Source organism: Rattus norvegicus, chromosome 8 (genome assembly GCF_036323735.1).
Source record: "Rattus norvegicus strain BN/NHsdMcwi chromosome 8, GRCr8, whole genome shotgun sequence".
NCBI classification, from domain to species: domain Eukaryota; kingdom Metazoa; phylum Chordata; class Mammalia; order Rodentia; family Muridae; genus Rattus; species Rattus norvegicus.
In genome coordinates this window covers 84,761,102-84,782,027 of record NC_086026.1, presented here as the reverse complement: position 1 = coordinate 84,782,027, position 20,926 = coordinate 84,761,102, and the positions used below count along the sequence as shown (strand labels likewise).

The 20,926-nt window shown below is 38.5% G+C and overlaps 1 protein-coding gene across 6 annotated transcripts in view; it reads right to left on the bottom strand.

Annotated features, from left to right (window-relative positions):
- The window catches only part of Myo5a (myosin VA), a 168,041-nt gene that overhangs the window by 78,537 nt on the left and 68,578 nt on the right, over positions 1-20,926 (bottom strand). For all 6 annotated transcript variants that reach the window (XM_039080847.2, XM_039080851.2, XM_039080852.2 and 3 more), the window contains 9 exons: positions 19,414-19,495; positions 18,549-18,656; positions 15,881-15,987; positions 12,999-13,264; positions 11,806-11,887; positions 8,363-8,503; positions 6,558-6,683; positions 4,377-4,460; positions 649-810 (listed from right to left, as the gene is read on the bottom strand). In XM_039080847.2, the coding sequence (XP_038936775.1) occupies positions 649-810; positions 4,377-4,460; positions 6,558-6,683; positions 8,363-8,503; positions 11,806-11,887; positions 12,999-13,264; positions 15,881-15,987; positions 18,549-18,656; positions 19,414-19,495 (1,158 nt within the window). The remainder of the gene's footprint in view (positions 1-648; positions 811-4,376; positions 4,461-6,557; positions 6,684-8,362; positions 8,504-11,805; positions 11,888-12,998; positions 13,265-15,880; positions 15,988-18,548; positions 18,657-19,413; positions 19,496-20,926) is intronic.

Here is a 20,926-nt window from a genome sequence, read left to right as displayed (position 1 = left end):
TATGTGACTTATAATTTTGTTGCTAAGGCCATTTAATTATTAAGGTAAGAACTCTTGCTACACAGTACTAAAAAAGCTACAGCTTTCTTAGTATCGTACAAATAGTGAGCAGAGAACAGGCTGAAGGGAGCATCATTAAGGACATGGGTCAAGACTGGAAGTTGTGGATCCCCATTAGGCCCTGTTCCTATCTAGTCCAAGGCCTCTAGGAATAATGCACTATGCTGATTAGTGTACCAACTCCCTTCCAAAGCTACACCCATATCCAGGCACTAAGTTTATGTGGAATGTTTCCCATCCCCCTCAGGGAAAAATATTCCTAAGGAAGGAGAGGGTATTTTCTTGTCCTGAGGAAGCTGACAGATGCTCTGTATAAATACAGAGATGAGACAACCAAGAACAAAACAAAGACAGTGGTCTGAGACATGACATGCATTAGAGGAACTAAGACACGGTGAAAATTATTTTGGGAAGGGTTGGTATACGGTTATGAATCTGGGGTGGGTAAAGTCTAAGCGTTGTTTGCACAGCAGAAACTCTGGTCTTTTATTCATGTGAAGATCCTGTCCACAAGGCTGAAGAAGGAAGGCCTGAGGCTTTGTGGAAGCTGAGGGAGAGGAGTCTAGCAGTGGCAGACCCTGAGCTCACCTGAAGTCCCACTGTCTTCTTGTGCTCTTTGGCAGTCTGGCCAGGTCGACCCTTGGTGGGCTTTACAGGTACCCGTGTGAGAGGTGTGCGTCCTGAGGAAGTGGCAGAGGTGGGACTGATGGCCTTCTCGTCATCTTGAAATAGTTCTGGTAGCATCTTAAACTGAGTCAGAAACAGTAAAAGAAAGTCATACTCTAGACCCAGGAGTTGAGGTATCATAGCTATACTCCCAGCATTGAGAAGATAGAGCTAGGAGGATGATGAATACCAGACCAGACTTAGCAAAAGAGTGCCCTCAAGACCTCTCCAAAGGAGACACTCCCCACAAAACCAAACCAAAATATCAAAAACGTTATACCTTAAACACAAACTGAGGGTAAGCCTTTGTAGAAGACACATTATAGATACTTCTAATAAACAATATTCCTGTAAGGTGAAAAAATATTTGGGGTGCAACAAACTTAAAACAACTATATATACTGATTTCAAAATCTAACTAATACAAAAAGAGTGTCAATTAAACATATAACTGGATTTGAACTATAATTACTTTATGAGAAAATATTAATTGAAAGACCGAGTTTATCATCTCAGTTCTACAAAGGGTTTTATGCAGCAGAAGCAAAGGACTAGTCCAGGTCTCCAGGTCTCTGCAGTGGTACGCAACTCAGAAATACCCAAGAGTCTCGGCAGGCAGGCGTCATAAACAAGTTTTCAATATTATAAGGTAAAAGTTAATAATGAATTAATAATTTCAAGAAAATAATTTGGATTGTATATTAAAGGAGAAAACTCTGTGATTATACTATGTGTATACTATATTTGATTTTAAGAAATTTAGAACGTTAGTGCAATTACTATAATCATGTTTTTTAAGATGTGGTCTTCCTATGTCACCATAGGAACTAACTCTGTACATCAGGCTGATTTCAAACTCACGAGATCTCCCTGCTTCTCCCTCACAAGTGGTGAGATTAAAGGCATTTACATTCAGTAAGTGAATAGTTACTAGTCAATACAGTGGGATGAACATTCCTGAAACAAGAGCCTTAAACTAGTCTACAGCAATATCTTGCTATATGGATTCATCTTTCTAACACTGTTATTTCCATATAAATAAAATTAGTCATTTGTGCACACTTGTAATTATTTACTAATATCAGATTAGTAGATAAGACCACTTTTACTGAAAAACAAAGTCATATGATTTCATATTCTATAAATATATGGGCTGGAATACAGTTTAGTAGCTGAGAGCTCCTTTGGCAAGCATAAGGTCATAACTAAATCCTCGGACCACAAAAAAGAAAAACAAACATTCACAAAACTCATCAGGGTCCTTAAGGAAGTTACCTATGAGCATAACATAATAAGGGCTGTCTGTTAAGCAAATACATTTCCCATTTGGGGGAATATTTAATATAATATAATCTAGCATGGTTAGAAGTACATGTACAGAAGTAAAGAACTGTTTTAACATTGTCCTGTATGACAAAAATAGACCCACATTGCAGACAAAAAAATTAGTTTCCTAGTAGCTATGTATGAAAACTCAGTGTGAGAATAAGACTCTAGATGATTCTGTGAGAGACCATGTACTACAAAGTCTTAGCTATGATATCATTCCCAAATAAATTGCTGGCTCCACATTAGCAGTTGCCAAAACTTCATTTTTAATCTCTTCTTTCTGAAAAGTTTAGTAGAACTGGGCTACTATGCAATATTTACCAAAAGGTGTTACACTTTAACTTGACATCTACACTATCTAACAGAAAACAGATTAGTTTTCAAAGTTCAGAATACACACACACACACACACACACACACACACACACACACACACGTATGCACTCACAGCGTGCACTTTAAATTGTTGCATTGGAAACTGTTCTATAATGTATTCTTGAGACAGTGCTTCTCCACAGGCCATTTTTCTTAATTCTGTTCCTGGCGCCTCCTCTGGCAGCCTCTGTTAAGTGGAACATCTGGCTACAGCAATTTGTATCTACATGCTCTCTTGAGCAATCACTCTTGGTCTCATGGCTTTAACAAGCATACTGAGGCCTACATACAGCATTTCTACTACCTGCCCTGCCTTTCTCTTTGACCTGTCTTCATTCCCCACTTCCCATATGACATTTCTACATGGTAATCTCTAATTGACATTTTAAGCAAAATATATCTAAAACAGACACAAATGGATTTTACATTATTATTATCACACAAAAAAATCTGTTCAAAATACACAGCACAAATACAAACAAATGGGTCCTTCCAAGAGAACAAACTGGTACTGCATTACACCTGCTTCACAGCAGGTTCAGAGAGATGATAAAGTTCAGGGCTTTTGGTTGAACTGCTGCAAAGGCTGGGAAGAAGAAAAGCCTTTTAACTCATGTAAATCACAAATTTTCCCTGCTTCAACTGTAGCAATGGAACACAGATGGCTTCTTCCCAATGACTCTTCCCAATACGTTGCTAACTTCTAATGATTGGACCCACTAGCTAAACAGGAAATTAAGTTAGAATAAAGATAGTGCTGATTATGGGTACATATACGATGAAAACCTTTGCTTTGTTTAAGCTAAATTATTTTGACAAAATATTAACAGCAGAATGTCATGCTTATGTTATAGATTAAATGATAAAAACCTTTGAACCACACTTATGATAGTTACTGTAAAAAAAGTTTGCTTTGCACATCAATCCTACAAGCTAAAAAGTATTAACATTCAATGCTTACTAAGGGTAAATAAACAATTTTTCTATGAATATTTGACTTATCTCTGAGGGTTAAAACTAGGATTTGGTCTTTATGTGATCTTTATATTATTAACACAAATTGACAATAAAAAGTTGTTATTTTAAAAACAAGAATCCTATTGTCCATATACTACTCTACAGATGCTAAGAGGATTCTCTTGAAATAAGCCAGAAAAACAAGAGCGCCAATCAGTAATCTATAAGGCCCACATGAATATTTTTGCTTTTTTAGCAAGTCTTTACAGCATCAAGTAACTGGCTTCCTGGTTTGCTCTTGTAGGCTGACTGTGTGCCATCTTCCATCATTTTCAGATAAAGGTCAACAGGTGGAGGTATAAACCAGCTTCATAAGCAATGTAACCATACTTTTTACCATCTGGAATATCCTTTTTCCTAGGAAAGCAATGGTTCTAGTATTTGTTCTTATGAAAAAATAATTCGAACATTTTGGGTCACATCTGAAACTACATCCATGATGACCCAGAGTTAGTCCCAACTTGGATGGAGTACAATAAGGCCACATTTCTAGCGAATCCCTTCAAAATGACACAGCAGAGAGTCCCACAGAGAGTGCAGTCCCTCGCAGGAGAGTGTAGGGCCACTGTGGAGACAATGATTTCACATGGAGCTGAAAGACCGCATGGCAGAGTGGTTACGAGCAGGCTCTAAGCAAGACAGCCAGAGTCTAACCGACTTGGGAACTTAGCAGTCATCAGGCTCCTACACCTCAGCTGCCTCGTGTGTAAGATGAGAGCAATGTAACACTGCCTCACCGCATGAATCAGACTGCCGACATTTGAATGGTACGCCATACAAGACCTGACACGGTTTAGGTGTTATACATTTGACAAATTAAAACCTGTAAAGAAAACTGATTTTGTTAGAAAAATCATTATTAGTATTAAAATACTAGTGCTAAAGCAATTTCCATTTTATGGACCATATCCTGATAAGAGTAAGTTTACCTTGCTTGACTTAAGGACTTTAATTTGTTCTTCAAAAACAGTGTCTTTATTCTTTTCAAGAAAACCTTCACACTGGTACTCCACCTGAAATCACATGAAAAAATATCTCCTAACTGACAACACTTTGGAATAGATATAGTCATCAACAAAAACATATTTATTTGCCCAGACTCTAGATCAATGCTATTTCCAGGGAGAGGTGTGGTAATTCACTAGAGTAAACCTGGGGAGATAGACACAAAGTACTCAATTCCTAACACAAGAGCTACTTGTACACACAAGCTTATTGTTACACTAATCATGACAGCTAAGAGGTGGGACCAGTCTCTATGTCCATCAGCAGATGAGTAGATAAAGAACACATGGTATATACATACAATGGAATTTTATTCAGCCACAATAAAAATGAAATCATGACATTTTCAGGAAAACTGATACACATGGAAATCATTATGTTGAATGAAATATGCCAAACCAAAAACCCAAATACTTCCTGTCTTCTCTCTTATGTGGACCCTACATTTCAACTGTGTGCGCGTGCGTGTGTGTACACACATATTAATATAGGGGGAACTAGAAAGAAGAACTATCAATGGGAAGAAAGGAAAGGTAGTGGAATACGTGGGACATTAAGGCAGAACTGGGCTGTGGGATAGGAAATGGGACAAGAGGAGGACAGGAGCAGTGGAAAGAACTGGAGGACAAGGATAGATAGGAGCAGAGTATGTACGAAAAAGGATAAAATGAAATCCATAGTGCATTCCAAGAATTCCAGCACATATGAGGTAGAGGCAGGAGGACTAGGAGTTCAACGTTGGCCTCAGCTGCACAGTAAGTTTAAGGCCAGCCTTAGGTTCATAGACCTTGTCCCCAAAACAAAAGATCTATTTCCTTATATGTTAGCTTTAAAAAAAATCTAAGAAAAACAGTAGAATAAAAAAGAAATATGTAAACTCTAGTAAGTTGACAAATACCAATTTTCTAAGAGTGGTAGTGATTGATAATAAACTAAGATCAAAATGCTCCATTAGTTCGTGGGTAAGCAGACTTGTAAGCTGATTTTTCCCCTCATGGCTAAAGACAGCTCCTCCCAGGCTGACCCAGTGTACAGTCTAAGCTAATGAACCATCTGCACAAGCAGAAGTGTTCCTCTGAGGCAGTGTTTTTCAACCTGTGGTCGAGACTCCTTTGGGTGTGGAATGATCCTTTTCCAGGGGTCACCTAAGACCATTGGAAAACACAGATACTTACATTAGGATTCATAACAGTAGCAAAGTTACAGTTATAAAGTAGGAATGAAAATAATTGTATGGTTAAGGTCAGCATAACATGAAGAACATGGTAAAGGCCCGCGGCATTAGGAAGAGTGAGAGGCACTGCTCTAAGGAGGGGAAAGACTAAGTGAAGAGAGGCTGGGAACTCGTGAGGAGCTGAGGGACAGAGGGAAAAGGTGAGCAAATACTGGATAATTTGGTAAAGTGGGACTACTTGAGAACTCATTTTCTTCTAAAGCCCCACACCTTCAGCCATTTCCCACTCAAGGGGTTCCTCACCCTATTCTCCTTAGGTCACCTTAGTCACGAAAAGGTTTCGAGCCAGAACTAGACAATCAGGAAACTCTATTCATAAAGAGGCCTTCAGAAATCTCACAACACAGCCTGTCCCATAACGTCCTTGGAGTGGGAACTAGTCACATAATCCTCGATCTGCTAAGTGAGCTATGGAACTTGTGAAGAATGTATCACCATGTTTTCACAGGAGACAAAATCCAGGCTCTGATGAAGCCTGTGAGCCTTGAGAATATGCGTGTACTTAGAGAAGTAGTATGGATATATACACATTTTGGTACTTTCAAAAAGTTTAATAAAGTTATTTATACCATAAATTACATTAATATTTTCATACTTAAGCACATAAGTACCCACATCAATTGAGCTAAAAATTATGAATAGATCTCATGTTAGTTCAGGCTTGGGTGCTAAACAAGTTATGAAAGCACTTTTAGTTTTCAGTTTCTTGGATTTCAAAATTTCAGACAAAGACTTTTGACCCATATTTATTTAATATGTAATCCAACTCAAGTTAACCAAAAAATAAAAAAAAACCTAATACTTGACTACTGACTTTTATTATAATTCAATGTAAAATATAAAAAAGGAAAAAAGACAAAAGTTTCCTTACTTTGTCAGCAAAATGTTTGATGATGAAAGCTTTGTTTGACATGCGGGGCTTCTCAAAGAGAGCACATTTGTTCAAATGTGTGTTGTATAGTTTTTGGGCCCATGTGTCATCGGTACCTTTAGGCATCTTGGGGAGAAAAGAGAAAGTGAAGTGACTGAGTGCTAAAGGTCTTCTGCCACATCAGCAACAACATCAGCAACATTCCTATGTTCAACCTAAGACTTCACTCTTTACTCTCACCAGCATAAACCAACCACCAATGAACGCTGTGACTGAGCTCTTCCTTGGGGTGGCCTGGTAAAACATGTGAGTGACAATCTGCCTATACCAGGAGTCATTAATATTTAATTTTTTAACATAATAAAGGCTTTGCAAGTTAAAGATGAAGTACATCTATTAGGCATATTTTATTTTTTAAATTGTTAAATGGAAATAACTTTTATACACAGTGAAATATTCATTTAACCCAGAAAGGTATGACCCAGTAGTCTCCTCTTGCCACTTCCAGAACCTTTACTACTTTTTACCTGTCTTTAAGACATGTACTTGAGTGGTTTATTCAATACACTCATTACATTTCCCCCGTTACTAACGGCCATTAGGCTGTTACTAACTTTTGTTATGACAAGTGTCATGTTCCTCTTATGGATAAACACTTTCAATATATTTGTAAGTCTACTCCCAGGTCAAAAGGCATACATGTTTGTGATTCTGCTTTCCTATAAAATATGTTGTATGAATTCTTGTCCTTCATCAAATATATACATGTAATATTAACTTAGTCTCAATAAAAGGTACCAAATTTACACTGATATTAATATAAGTAAAAGCAGGATATCATTTTTGCTTTCCTTTCTTATTTTTAATCTCAAATAAGAATGAATACTTTTTATCACATGCAATCTTTTCTTTAAAAAAACCCTCAATTTTTATTCATTATAATTATGTGTATTTGAGGGCAAGTACTTGCCATACCCTTCCACTGTGGGATCTGGGGATTGACCTTAGGTTGTCAGATCTGTATAGCAAGTGTTTTTACCCACGAGCCATCTCAGCAGCCCCACACACATTCTTAACACACTCAGTCTGTCTCCTTATAAGGGTCGACACATGATAAGCTGTGATTTATTATACATAAAGTAAAAGCAGATTAAGAAAAAAGATTTGCCTAAGGTCCTTCAGTAATGAAGTGGAAGGTTCAAGGGTTTTCACGCTACATCCTTAAATGTTAAAGCAAATAAAATGATTATTATTTATGTCAGTAACAAACATTCAAAACTTGTGGCTATTTAGAACTATTCAAAATAAATAGTTTCTTGTATTTCAATATATTCTGCTGATCAAAAAACATTAAGGATAAACATTAAAAACAAGAATGATGAACAGTAGTAACAGTTGTTAATTTGTAGTCAATTGAAACGGAAGGGAAATAAATTCTGCTAGTTTCACTCCTTGGAGCGGGGGCCAGTGAGACGGCTCGGCAGGTAAGGCTCAGGCTATGCTAGCCTGATGCCCTAGTACATCCCCACCCACAGTGGAAGGAGAGAACTGGCTCCCGAAAGTTGTTCTGACTGCCAATATGTGTTGGGGCACGTGTGCATCATACACATACATACATGCACACATACACAGTTAAATAATAAAAAATTTTAAAAGAACCTTTGGGGTCTAATGTCTCTTCAGAATGAACGAGGGGCCCCTGACTTGTCTCAATGACATACTTTAGTTTCTGCTTGCACCCAATTGACCTGTAGCCTTGATCCATCTATCTTGACAGGCTAAGTACTTCAGAAAATTATAATCACCTTACATTCCTCATCCAGCAAATCTAGAATACCCAGTTTAGATTCTATAAGATTGATACAAGGCTGATTATCATAGAAATCTATGAGTGTCCATGGAATTTGTTCCTTCATGTACTCCTCCTGTTCCAGTTTGAAGACATGCTGAAATAAAGAGAAGATGGCAGTCGTTATCAGATTATCATTATAAAGAACGTAATCAAGGAGCACATTTCTATAGAACACTGAGGAGATAACAAAAGGAGACAGCTCATGGCTCTCAGTAACAATAGCCTCATGAAGAAGCATGACTGAAATCATGTACAGAAACCCTCAGCTATAAGCATCATCATGCATAAGTAAATCTAAGCATGTAATTTTAAAAATGTTATGCTTGAGAAAGGGTATCAATCAATATGTAGTGCAGGTTAGCCTGAGATTTTCTATGTAGCCCAGGCCAGATCTGAACTTGCACTCTGCCTTAGTCTTTCAGTACTGAGATTACAGTCGTGCATGCATAACCACATCAGGCGTATGACTGTTTTGAACTGAGATAGATAACAGTAGTCCTTGTGATTTTTAAATACATGTGTACCGTCCACACCACCACTCCTCATCCACTTTTTCATCAGATTATGTACTGAGATTATTCTATATGTTAGTCACTGCATGTGGTCAGCAGCATAGACAGGGATGCTGTCTATGTGAATTGGGAGAGACCCAGGAGAAATCAAGTAGCTACAAAGAATAAGTGAGGTGGAAGTTTCTGGTTTCTTTAACAACTCAGTATGTTACATGACATTTTCCTGGAAGTAGTCTTATGAGAAGGCATGTGATGTTTTGCCAAAAACAGACCCTTGAAAGGGTGTGTGATATTTAAAAAGAACATAAGTGGGAACTCCATAAATAGCTGTCATACAATGCTTCACTGGCCTTTGTTGGTCTTCACTTCATAGAGAGAAAGGTGCCAAAGAATTTCTCTTGGTATTCCAGCTGACTCTGGCTCTTCCACTGACTCGTGCAGATTAGGTGGAGCCTTGCAGTTTCTGCTGGATCATGCTGCCCCTACTGATTCATGTTTGGTGTTTGCTATTGAACTAGATTGCTGGTAGTGAAATTGCAAGTAACTACTTCTAAACAGGTATACAAAACCCTTTTCCTACTAACCTTTCCCCCCCTGCCTCTGGTGCATGGCATTGAAGTGTTTAAGAACCTTAAATAAAATAGGTTTTGAAAAAAATGTAAGCACACATAAAAGTACAAATGTTCTGATATGAAGGAGAATGACAAAAGTCCTCATCTAGTTTGGGTATGGTGTTTGGCTAGGCTTCCCTGGGAAAGGGCTTGTAATCAAGTTCTGAATATGAACAGAAGCTAAACTGGTCCAGGTAGGGGAAGGCAAACCAACCACTGCCCCTGCTTCAGCCTGCTGCTCCAGCCAAATTGGCTGACAACACAGCCTCTAGTCTCATTAAAGACATTAACGGCCACTATTGGCTCTTAAATTTCTCTTTACATATTTCTGGACCCTTTGTCTCATTCTTTCTTGCCAAATTTTTTCCCCTAGAAAAACTAGCTTTTTGTGGCTGTGATTACCTAACAGTAACTGTTTTCTAGGACCCCAGACTTTAGAACACAAGGTAACAGAGATTTTTGGTTCTCTTTCTCACTCTTTGTGCACTTGGAACTTTCCCATTATATTCTACACGTGGCAATATCATCTTAGCTCATTTGCAGTAACAAACTTTGATCAAAAAGATCATCCAAGCCAGGCAGTGGTGGTGCATACCTTTGATCCCAGTACTCTGGAGGGAGAAGCAGGCAGATCCCTGAGAGTCTGAGGTCAGCCTGTTCTCTAGAGTGAGTTCCAGGGCAGCTAGGGCTACCCAGAAAAACCCTGTCTCAAAAAAAATCATTCATATAATTCTAATTAACAAGTGTGTTGTTATTTTTATTGATAAAGGGGTAAACAGGGTATATTGAGAACTATGGACTTGGGGGCTAGAGAGACAGCCCAGTATTTAAGAGCACTTGTTGCTCTTGCACAGGTCATCAATTCAGTTCCTATACTCACAGGTGGCTCACAACTCTCCTTAACTGGGGAAAAATGAGTCCTGTTATAGAAAACCTTAAGACTGTAAAGGTCACTTCTTCATTGTTTCACTGTATCAAACAGCTTTACTTGCTAAACAAACATGGTTAAATGTTTTTCAAAGTACTTATAAGTACTTATATTTTACAATATCAAACATCCTAAAAGTTAAAACTTTAGTCCCAAATGTACTCAACCCCAATCTGACTGCTTACAATCAGATATTTTAAATTTTCTTTGCTATTTTTTAGTATTTATTTCATATTTTAAAAGAATATACTAGTCAGGGGGCTGGATTTATGGCTCAGTGGTTAAGAGTACTGACTACCCTAGCAGAGGGCCAGGGTTCAATTCCCAGCACTCACGCAGTAGCTCACAATTATCTATAACTCCAGTTCCAGAGGATCCAGCAACCTTAACAGACATATATGCTGGCAAAATACCAAACAAAATAAGAAACAAATAAGAAAATCATTAAGAAATTTTTTAAAAAGAATATACTTATCAGAGGTTTTTGACTTTTCAATTTGAAATTTTATTTTGTCTTTGTTTTCTCCAGTTATTGGTCTTTATATATATGTATATATATATATATATGAATAAATATATAAAAGGTTTCCATATCATAGAAAAAAAAGTTTGAAGACAAGCAGTATCTAAACATAGCACAGTATTCTGTCATAGCCGAAACTTCTTTAAAGGACTCAACAAAACCTACGAAATGAACTGTACTATCTCTAGCTTTACCAACTACAATGATCTTTGTTTTCTGTAAATAAAAAGAATGTTTTTCAAGCACAATTTACTATTTTACAGTATTATAGAAATGTATATACTAAAGGACAGATTATTTTGAGAGAAACTTAGCATTCATTTCAGGCAAAGAACTCTATTTAGATTGGGTGATTCGGTGGTGACAAGTCTGTAATCCAGTACTTGGAATGCAGAGGAAGGAGGTTAGCTCAAAGATAATATAGTGGTAGTGGGTATATTTTGGAATATACCCACTACCTCTGCCTCAGTGAAAAACAGCCTACTGAAAAGAAAACTTGTGAAATTCTGCCATCTTCCTAACACAGTAAATGGTGTTAGCTATAACCCCACCTACAGCTGGCTTCTAACAGCAAGTAGGAGCAGTGCTGGTATGCCCCACTCCCTACATTTCTCATTCAAATTATTTTTCCAAAATGTCACTATTCCAAATAAGAAATAACTGCTAAACATTTTTTAATGTTATATCAATTTGTAACATTGTTCCAAACTGTAAATCCAATATAAGAATTACAGTTCAGGAGTTTATTTCAGACCAAGTTTCTCAAAAAAAAAAAAAAAAAAAAAAAGACTAGGAATTCTATTCAAGAAAGAAAATTCTTACCATGTTGAATTGTTGCTGTAGCTTTTCATTTGCATAATTTATGCAGAACTGTTCAAAACTATTTATCTCAAATGTTTCAAATCTGTGATGCCGAAAAAGTAAGGTAGGAAGAAAAGAAAAAAAATAGTTTTAAAAAATATTTAAAATATGCACACTTGGAAGAGAAAAATGGGAAGTCTCGTAACATTTTTACATTTTCCTTTACATTCAGTTAAAGGTCTAAGCTGGAAAGACAGAACAGGATGAGCTCCGCTGAGGCGAAGCTGCCCTTTGTACAACCCTGCCTAAGGACCAGCAGCCGTGGGATTCTGAGGCTCATTTATCCTCCAGCAGGAAACACTAGAACTATGCTAAAGCCACAGTTCCTGTCCATTTATACTCCACATTTCACACAGAAGCGGGAGGTAGAAACAGAAGCCTAATAAGTTCTTCTGAAAAACTAAACCAGAGAGTGAAAATTAGCTGCCAAACAAGTTTCAACATTTACAGAAGTGTATTCAGATAAGGCAACTAGAAATGAAATTATATTTTTAGAAATTCAGTAACTTATCAAATGAGAGTCTGAAAACCAATTAAGTCTACCTATTAGCTTAGTAGAAGGACTCTGGAGCTGAGTTAACTTTTGTTTAAGCAAATGTGTGATTTTTTTTGTATCATTATACCTCCATCAAGATACTGGAATAGAAGCAGCAAACCACTGAACTAAGAACCGGACCCCATTTGGGGGAATTAGAGGAAGGATTGAAAGAGCTGAAGGGGCCTGCAACCCCGTAAGAACAACAATGCCAACCAACCAGAGCTTTTAGGGACTAAACCACTACCCAAAGACTGTACGTGGACTGACCTAGGGCTCCAACTGCATATGTAGCAGAGAATAGCCTTGTTGGGGCACCAGTGGAATGGGAAGCCCTTGGTCCTGCCAAGGTTGGATCCCCAGTGCAGGGGAATGTCAGGGTGGTGGTGGTAAGGGGGGGTGGAGGTGGGGGAACACCCTTATGGGGGAGGGGGAGGGACTAGGGGGCTTATGGACAGGAAATTGGGAAAGGGAATAACATTTAAAATGTAAATAAGAAATATATCCAATAAAAAAAAGATAGTGGAATAGAGAACAGAATTAAACAGTACTCAAGCAAACACCCCCAAATAAACAACTGCTTTCCAACAGGGTAGGCCAGCCGGCCAAACGCACTTACCCATAAATGTCCAGCACGCCGATGAAAGAGTGCTGCTTGACAGCTGAATGGAGAGCCTGATTGACATGGCCGACAATCCAGTTAAAGAGCTTTGCATAGATATGCTTTGCTAAAGCGTCTCGGGCATTTGTGGCCTGCAGCTTGGAGATGGGCTTGATGTACGTCTCTGTGGCGGTAGCTAGCTTTCGGTGGCAGAGCCAGTGACACATCTCTTCATAATCCACACCCATAAGATCACAGAAAATGATAAGAGGCTCGTGCTTGGGCTACAAAAGAGAATGTGTCGTTGTGTATAGCCAAATCAAAGAATAACTCCTGAAAAAGGTGACAAAATTCAGCAGTATTTCTGTTAAACGGACATCAACATCACTCACACCTGATCAGCATCTGGAAGTCACTTTGCAATCTCTGTAGGGCTCATTTTAAACAAAAAACTTTGTGGCTTTTCAAAGATTTGTCTGTATTTCTTTTAGGTCATATTCAATCACTCAGTCAGAAATCGGTCAACTAGTCATCAAATCTGTGCTATTAAACAAAAACAAGCATGGCTCCTGTGTGGTTTGAATGAGAATGGGCCTCAGCAGATCATGTATCTCAATACGTGATCCCCACTTGGTGGAACTGTTTGGAAATAATTGGGAGGTGTGTCATTCTTGAAGGAGGTATGTTACTGGGAGCAGATCTGGAGGTTTAAAATGCTCACACCACTCCCATTGTCTCTTTATCTCTACCTTGAGCATGTGGATCAAGACATAAGCTCTTGGCTACTCTCTTTACTGCCATGATTGTCTGCCTCTGCCATGTTCCTTGTGTGACAGCCATGGACTCACTCTCTGAAACTGTAAACCCCAAATAAATTCTCTCTTCTATAAGTAGCCTTGTTCATGATGTCTTATCACAGCAAAACCCAGAGAGTCTAGTCTTACAGGACATACTTACTGATGTGTGAAACACTGAAAAGAGGCAGACACAGTGCTGAGACTCCATAGGAGGGGAGTTAGCTCTATCGAGCAAGGCAGGGGACAGTTACCTTAGATCATCAATTAGGTTAGGAAAGAATAGCAGGCACTTCTTGGTCAAGAGAAAAGCTATCTAAGTTGAGGGTAACAGCAAAATTAAAAAAAAAAACAGCTGTAGTAGGAGGGAAACTAACAAGAGGAGGGAGTAAGGCTAAGTAAAGCAGAAAATGTACAAAATAAAGCCACAGAAATGGCTACTGAAGGTTTGAAGTAGACAGTCTGATGTCATTTGAGGGGCTTTCAGATTAGAATTCTTTAAGGACTAATGTATCCCTGAATCCCTTACATATCTTCTATGGATCTTATATGAACAGGTCTGATAAATACTTGTTTAACATGAACCATGTGATATGTGGGCAGGTGTCCATTATCTCTCAGTAAAAACTGAGGAAATGAGATCCAAGAGAACAAACAACTTGACAACAACCACATGGCTAGTTTATATCAGCATTGTCATTAAAACCTTAGTTTCCTGATCATCTCTGGACCCTTCCCAGAAGGTAATCACTTCAGATTCAAATCAGAACTTTCACTTACAGCACCTACCAAGCATGAAGGAGTGATATGTGCTACAGCATGGACAAACTTTGAAAGACCACATATCACATGATTCAATTTCTATCAGTGTCCAGGAAACATAACTCTATAGAGGCAAGATGTAGACTCAGGTTGTCTGAATTGAGGAGAGAGGAGTACACGTTGGCAATAGGTAAGATGTATGTCCAAGCTTCCTTTTGAAAGCATTTTAAGCTGGCTGTGGTGATGGTTGAACATATCTGTGAGCATACTCACACCTATATATTGGTGGTGGTAAGTAGATTATATCTCAATAGAGCTGTTTTTGAAAAAAAAAAAAAAACAAAAATCTGGTGCTAGGTGTGATTATGCATACCTGTAATTCCAGATTGTCACAAGTTTGAGGCCAGCCTGGGCCACAGGCAAGACTCAATCTTTAAAGGGGGGGGGGTGGTATTTTCTTAAAAGAAATTAGAATTTTAAATCAGAGTTGTCATTTTCTCCTTTAAAAAATACAAAGGCAAGACAGATGACTGAGTGAGTAAAAAAGCTTGCCGTGCAAGCCTGATGACCTACCCTGGGACCCAGACGAAGAGCTGGGCACGATGGCAATCATCTGTAACCCCGGCCCTCCGTGACGGAATGGAAAATGAAGACAGCAGAACTGGCCAAAGGTTCCCAGAGTAGAATACCATGAGGAGGTAGAATCGAGAGACCTGCCTCGGTGGGATGGAAGGGGTCAACCAACTCCCAAAAGCTGTACTTTGGATTCCACATGTGTGGCACACACACCAGCACTCACACACACACACACACCAGCACTCACATACACACACACACCAGCACTCACACACACACACACACACACACACCAGCACTCACATACACACACACAAACAAAAATAATGAGGCTGAGGAGACAGGTCAGCAGTTAAAAGTGCTTGCTACATAGTATCAGGATTGGAGTTTGCATTCAACAACACACAATAAGCCACTGCCTGAATCGCTAGCTCCAAGAGATCCAGTGCCCTCTTCTGGCCTGTGTACACATACAGGTTTGTGTGTTCCTGTATGCATATAAATGTGCACAAACACAGAATAAATAAAATAATAAACAAATATATGAAGAATTAAATCTACTGTAGATCTAGGTAGATGGCTCAGTAGATAAAGTAGACCTGAATTTGCCCCTCAGAACCATGTTCAAAAAGACTAACATGCTGGCATGTTACAAATACAGTGATTGCCTAGCTTGTGCAAAGGCCCCTAGCTTGTTCTAGCCCCAGTAGTAAAACAAGCAAAACCAGCAGACAGGCCACTGTCACACTGAGCTTGTTCTGAACTTACAGGTATTGTGCAGCTGTCTGAATCTCGAGACGCAAACCCAACATTGCCTAAGTGAAGAATGCCAGCAAGTATCCGAAAAATTCCCATTTGGTAAGATTCACTAATTCCTGAAATAGAGTAAATAAACAAGCACTTGATGTCAGAATAGCAACAAAATAATTATAAGAAAAATTTAAGTCTACTATTAATTCTTGATAGTCACATATAACAATACTTTGGAAGTTTCACAATGTGGGTTGTGGAGTGTGCCTAATACAGTCTTACATTTTGCTACATCACATAGACAAGTGACTTCACAGTCTATGATTTGGTTTTCTCATTTGAGGGAGGGGGATAATTCCTCAAAGAGTGTTTGTAATATTAAATGAAATAGTGTGCAGAACAGACCTGAACATGTTAGTTATTAAAAAAAATACTATTATCACATCCTAGATATGTATTTTATTAGTATTATTCCTATTATGCTAATATAATGCATATTGTAGTCCAATAAGGCTGATTTAATTTGGATTGTTGAATTTCTAATTAAGTACATTAATTAGAAATGAAAAAGATCCAAAAATTAGAAGTGTTCAGATGGTTTTATATCCCAGGGTAATTAGTGAAGATCCAAACACAGCACTGGAACAAGACCAGTTGGTTATTTTCTGGCTTTTACCAGATCTGGCTTCAATTTTTCAATAAAGAACAAAAGTTCTAGAATATTAAACAATTCTATAAGTAAAAGTGCAAAACTATTTAAAAACATTTTTATAAAGGGCAATTGAGAATTTACCTTATGGTAAATGGTTTTGCTATTTTCTACATTATGTAATGGCTCTTTCTTTCTCTTTTCTTCCTTCCTTCCTTCCTTCCTTCCTTCCTTCCTTCCTTTCTTTTTCTGAGACAAGGTCTTGTCTACGTAGCCCTGGTTGTTCTTTAACTCACTCTGTAGACTAGACTGGCCTCAAACTCTGAGATTCTCTTGCCTCTGCCTCCCAAGTGCTAGGGTTAAAGGAGTGTGGTACTACACATTTGTTGTACCTACATAGTAAGGCTATAATAAGATCTCATGTCCAGACAGCTTTCCTGAGCTTGTACAGAATGGATGATACCCTTTTCTCAACAGGGTTTCCTCTCCCCTGCCTGATCTGGGTAGTCTGACCCCCAATCTTCTAACTGAGGAGTGTCACATGATCCTTGGGGGAAATTACAAGTCCTGGAATCCCTCTCCGTGCAAATCAGACATCCATAGAACCTTAAGCCTCAGCTAATGAAACTTCACCCTAAGAAGAACACCTTCCTGCCATCCAATGTTCATATATATCTATCCCCTGATTCACCCAAATAAAGTGTATGTGCACAAGCTATTTCATTGAATACTGTCTGACAGGGCTATTCCATTGAATGTTGTCTAAAAGAACTGTGACACTAAGGAGCTGTAACACTGAAATCTTTGGAGAAGACCCCTACCCGACACCGCCCTCCAGCTTTCTGACCCCTTACCCTTCACCTTCCCACCTTCCCACCTTCCCACACCCCACCCCACCCCACCCCTATCATTCCCTGCCAGACCAGGATCCTGCCCACCCACCAGTTCTAAACTTTGCTACATCCTTTTCCACCCGGTGTGCAGCAGTTCTGGATGCCCCAAGAGAAGAAGCAGAAAATAGAAACACAGCACTGTACTGGCCTTTTAAAACTCTTAAGTAAAGCAATACTGTCTGGGACTTAATGGGCACATGGATCAATTGTTGGCCCTGCTAAAATGCAGATTCTGAGTCCAAAGCTTTATGAAGTGGTAGGAAAGTCTGCATTTTTAGCAAGTCTTAAAATTATACTGGTTCAGGACCTAAGCTCCTTTACTAGAAGGTATATCTCTAAATACCAAAATATAGTATTTGAGTTACTTCTATTCTGAGATTTTTATTTTATTTTAAAAAAGGACACCTTTAAAAATTCAACTTTAAATATGAACTGATTGGCATTCAGATATAACACTTTCAAATCACAAAGAGAACAGTGGTATCTGTTTCAAAAACACAGGAATAACAATATGTGCATGTATAAAATTCTCAAACAATAAGATTTTAAACTTCCTTTATCAAAAACAATGAAAACAGTAGAATACATGTGTTCTGTCACCATGCCAATTTAGTTTTGCTTCTTAGCATTTGTAAAGACCCTGAAGATAGCAATAAAGTCAGCGCATCAAAGTCTGCACTGGCACAGAAGCTGAGGCAGAGGGATTGCAAATTCTAGATCAGGCTGGGATATGTGGTTAAAACCTATTTCCACACATTACCAACAAGAAAGCCAAACCACCCAACAGCCAAGACCCCCAGAATGTGTTTACACAAAACCCACTTCAACTAGCTTCAAACCCTACATGGTTTTAAACATTTAAGCTAAAAGTTAATCTTACCTCTCTATTGCTGAAATATGGTTTTAAAGTGCAATTCAATAATCTTTGGTAAATTTACAAGGTTGGGCCACTATTACCACTATCTAATCCTAAAACCATTATAAAAAAAAATGACATGCCCATTTCTCTGAACATGTTTCATACATGTGAAATCTCCCAGCTTTGTTTACCACCTAACACAACGACAAACCAATATTCCAAACTAGGACTACTTGAGGCCAGATGACCAGCACTCCTAGGAGTCCCAGACTGAGACGACATTACCCAGCAGAGTGCAGGCCTGCCTGGTGTGTGCCATCTCCTTCGCATCGTCCACTCCTTCTATCATAGGGCTGCCTCCTTGCTTCGTGTAATGGAAACTATCTGCATTTCCTACAGCAAAGGAAAGAAAACGTTCTTAGTCTATGAGAAGGTTGGACTTCAACCCTACAAATATGTTGAATTATAGGCAGTGACAGCACACTGATTACACACACACACACACACACACACACACACACACACACACACACACACACACACACAGTTTAGAGTCTGCTCAGTGTACACTCACATTCTAATATAAGATTCAAGATTTTATCTTAACTGGTGAAATAAATAGTGCTTTTCTTTGGATTTAGTTCCAAACAAACTACTAGGACTGTTTCTTCTTTCATCAGAACAGTTTTCAAGTATATATAAAAACAGAGAGATGAGTCAGGCAGTGGAGGCACATAACTTTAATCCCAGCCCTTGAGACATAGAGGCAGCTGGATAGCTGTGAGTTCCAGGCCAGCCTGGTCTACAGAGCAAACAACAACTAAGGAAACACAAAGAAATCCTGTCTCAAAATGAAATGAACAAAACAAAGCAAACCCCAAGATAAACAAACAAAAATAGCAGGCAGAGAGGCTAGAACCTGAACCTATCTATTTCTTACCTACCTTAACCAGCTCCGACAAGGCCAATCCTGTACCCCATAGAGCCACCCATCCCTACCATGGGGGTTCTAAAGCCAGATGTAGACCTCCAAGAATCATTTTCTTCATAAATATTTTAGTATGAAGAAGGAATTCTTTTTACAAGCTTGAGAATTCAACACTTAACAGAAAAGAACACCAATACAAGAAACGTAGTGTCACATGCATACCTAACCGCAGCATCTTAAACTCAGGTAGCTTTGCCGAAGCACAGAGCTGATAGAAGATATGGTAGTTTCTCTCCTCTTCTGCCTTTGAAATAAGAAGAGTTTTCAGTTGTGGTATTTTAATATAAAACTCAGGAAAACCCATGATAACCTAAATTTTAATATTTAATTATCTCAGTAAACCCCCACATTTTATAAAACTGATTCAAATAATTAGCCCTTAACGATTTAGAGTATAGCTAGGTTATTTACAGTATAGCAAGATAGGAGGATGCCTTGAGGCTTGAGAATTGAAGCCAGACTGGGCAAAGCAGTAATACTCTGTCTCTTGAAAAATAACGAGTAAGTAATGTACATGTACTGGTCATTCAGTACAATACAAGCTGGCAAGGATTTTAAGGTTTTTAGTGTTACAGTCTAAACCCACAACCTTGGTCGCCCTAGACAAGTGTTTCCTATCAATGCACTATATCTCAAGTCCAATTTTGACCTTTTATTTTGAGACAGTCTTGTTTAAATATCCTGGCTCTGAATCACTCTGTAGATCAGACAGCCCTTGAACTTGTGAGTCTCTGGATTCAGCCTCCAGAGAGGTCTATACCACTGAGACTAGCTTAGGAATGTTTTCTGAATTAGTGAACAACTTGATAGATAACCACGATCATTAGACACCAGTGATTCTGGGGAAACTAAAATAATTTTTTGGTGGGGTCACCATGATTTTCTATTAATAACTTCTAGATTCATAGTAGTCTTAATACTGTCAAAAAGAGAATAATCTCTTCCTTGCCATTTTAGTGATGATCTCTTATGACTATAATAAATCCATAAACATACTGTCTCTATACATTTATATATTATAAACTTTGTAGTATGATATATATATTATATATATTTTCCTATCAACAATAATTTGATGAAATAAAAATAATGATTTATACTCTATGATCGAGTTTTAATATTTCCTTAGTCTTCCTCTACAGACACACCTAGAGTACAGTTGCAAAAATTACTGCGCATACGAAGCTGCAGACTAAAATCTAGTCAGCACAGTTTTAGATTTTGCAGTATATCCATGTCAATAAAGATTAGTGATAATAAGGTTAACGGAATTCTTAAAACCTAAAGGCATCAGTGACTACTGAAGGGACATAGGACACTGAACAAACATACCAATGATTGATCACAAGCACAAGCAGGCAAGAGGTCAGGTGGTTCAGCACACAAGACACTAGAAAAGCAGGTGGGTCTGCAGAAACACCATGGTCATCTTCGTACAGCATGGCTAACGCTTGGCCTACCTATTTTGACTGTAATTAATTGGCCATAATGAACATTCTCAATGTTCTAGACTCTAGAGACTGGGGAGCTGCAAGGCTTACTACCACACCTAATGGTAAGGATTAAGCCTTACCACTCCTCAGTAGGCAGTCCTAGCCTCCAGTCAACACACTGACCAAGGTCAGTCTCCCACCTTTGTTACCTTTGCTCACAATCCTACAAATTTCTTTTTTCA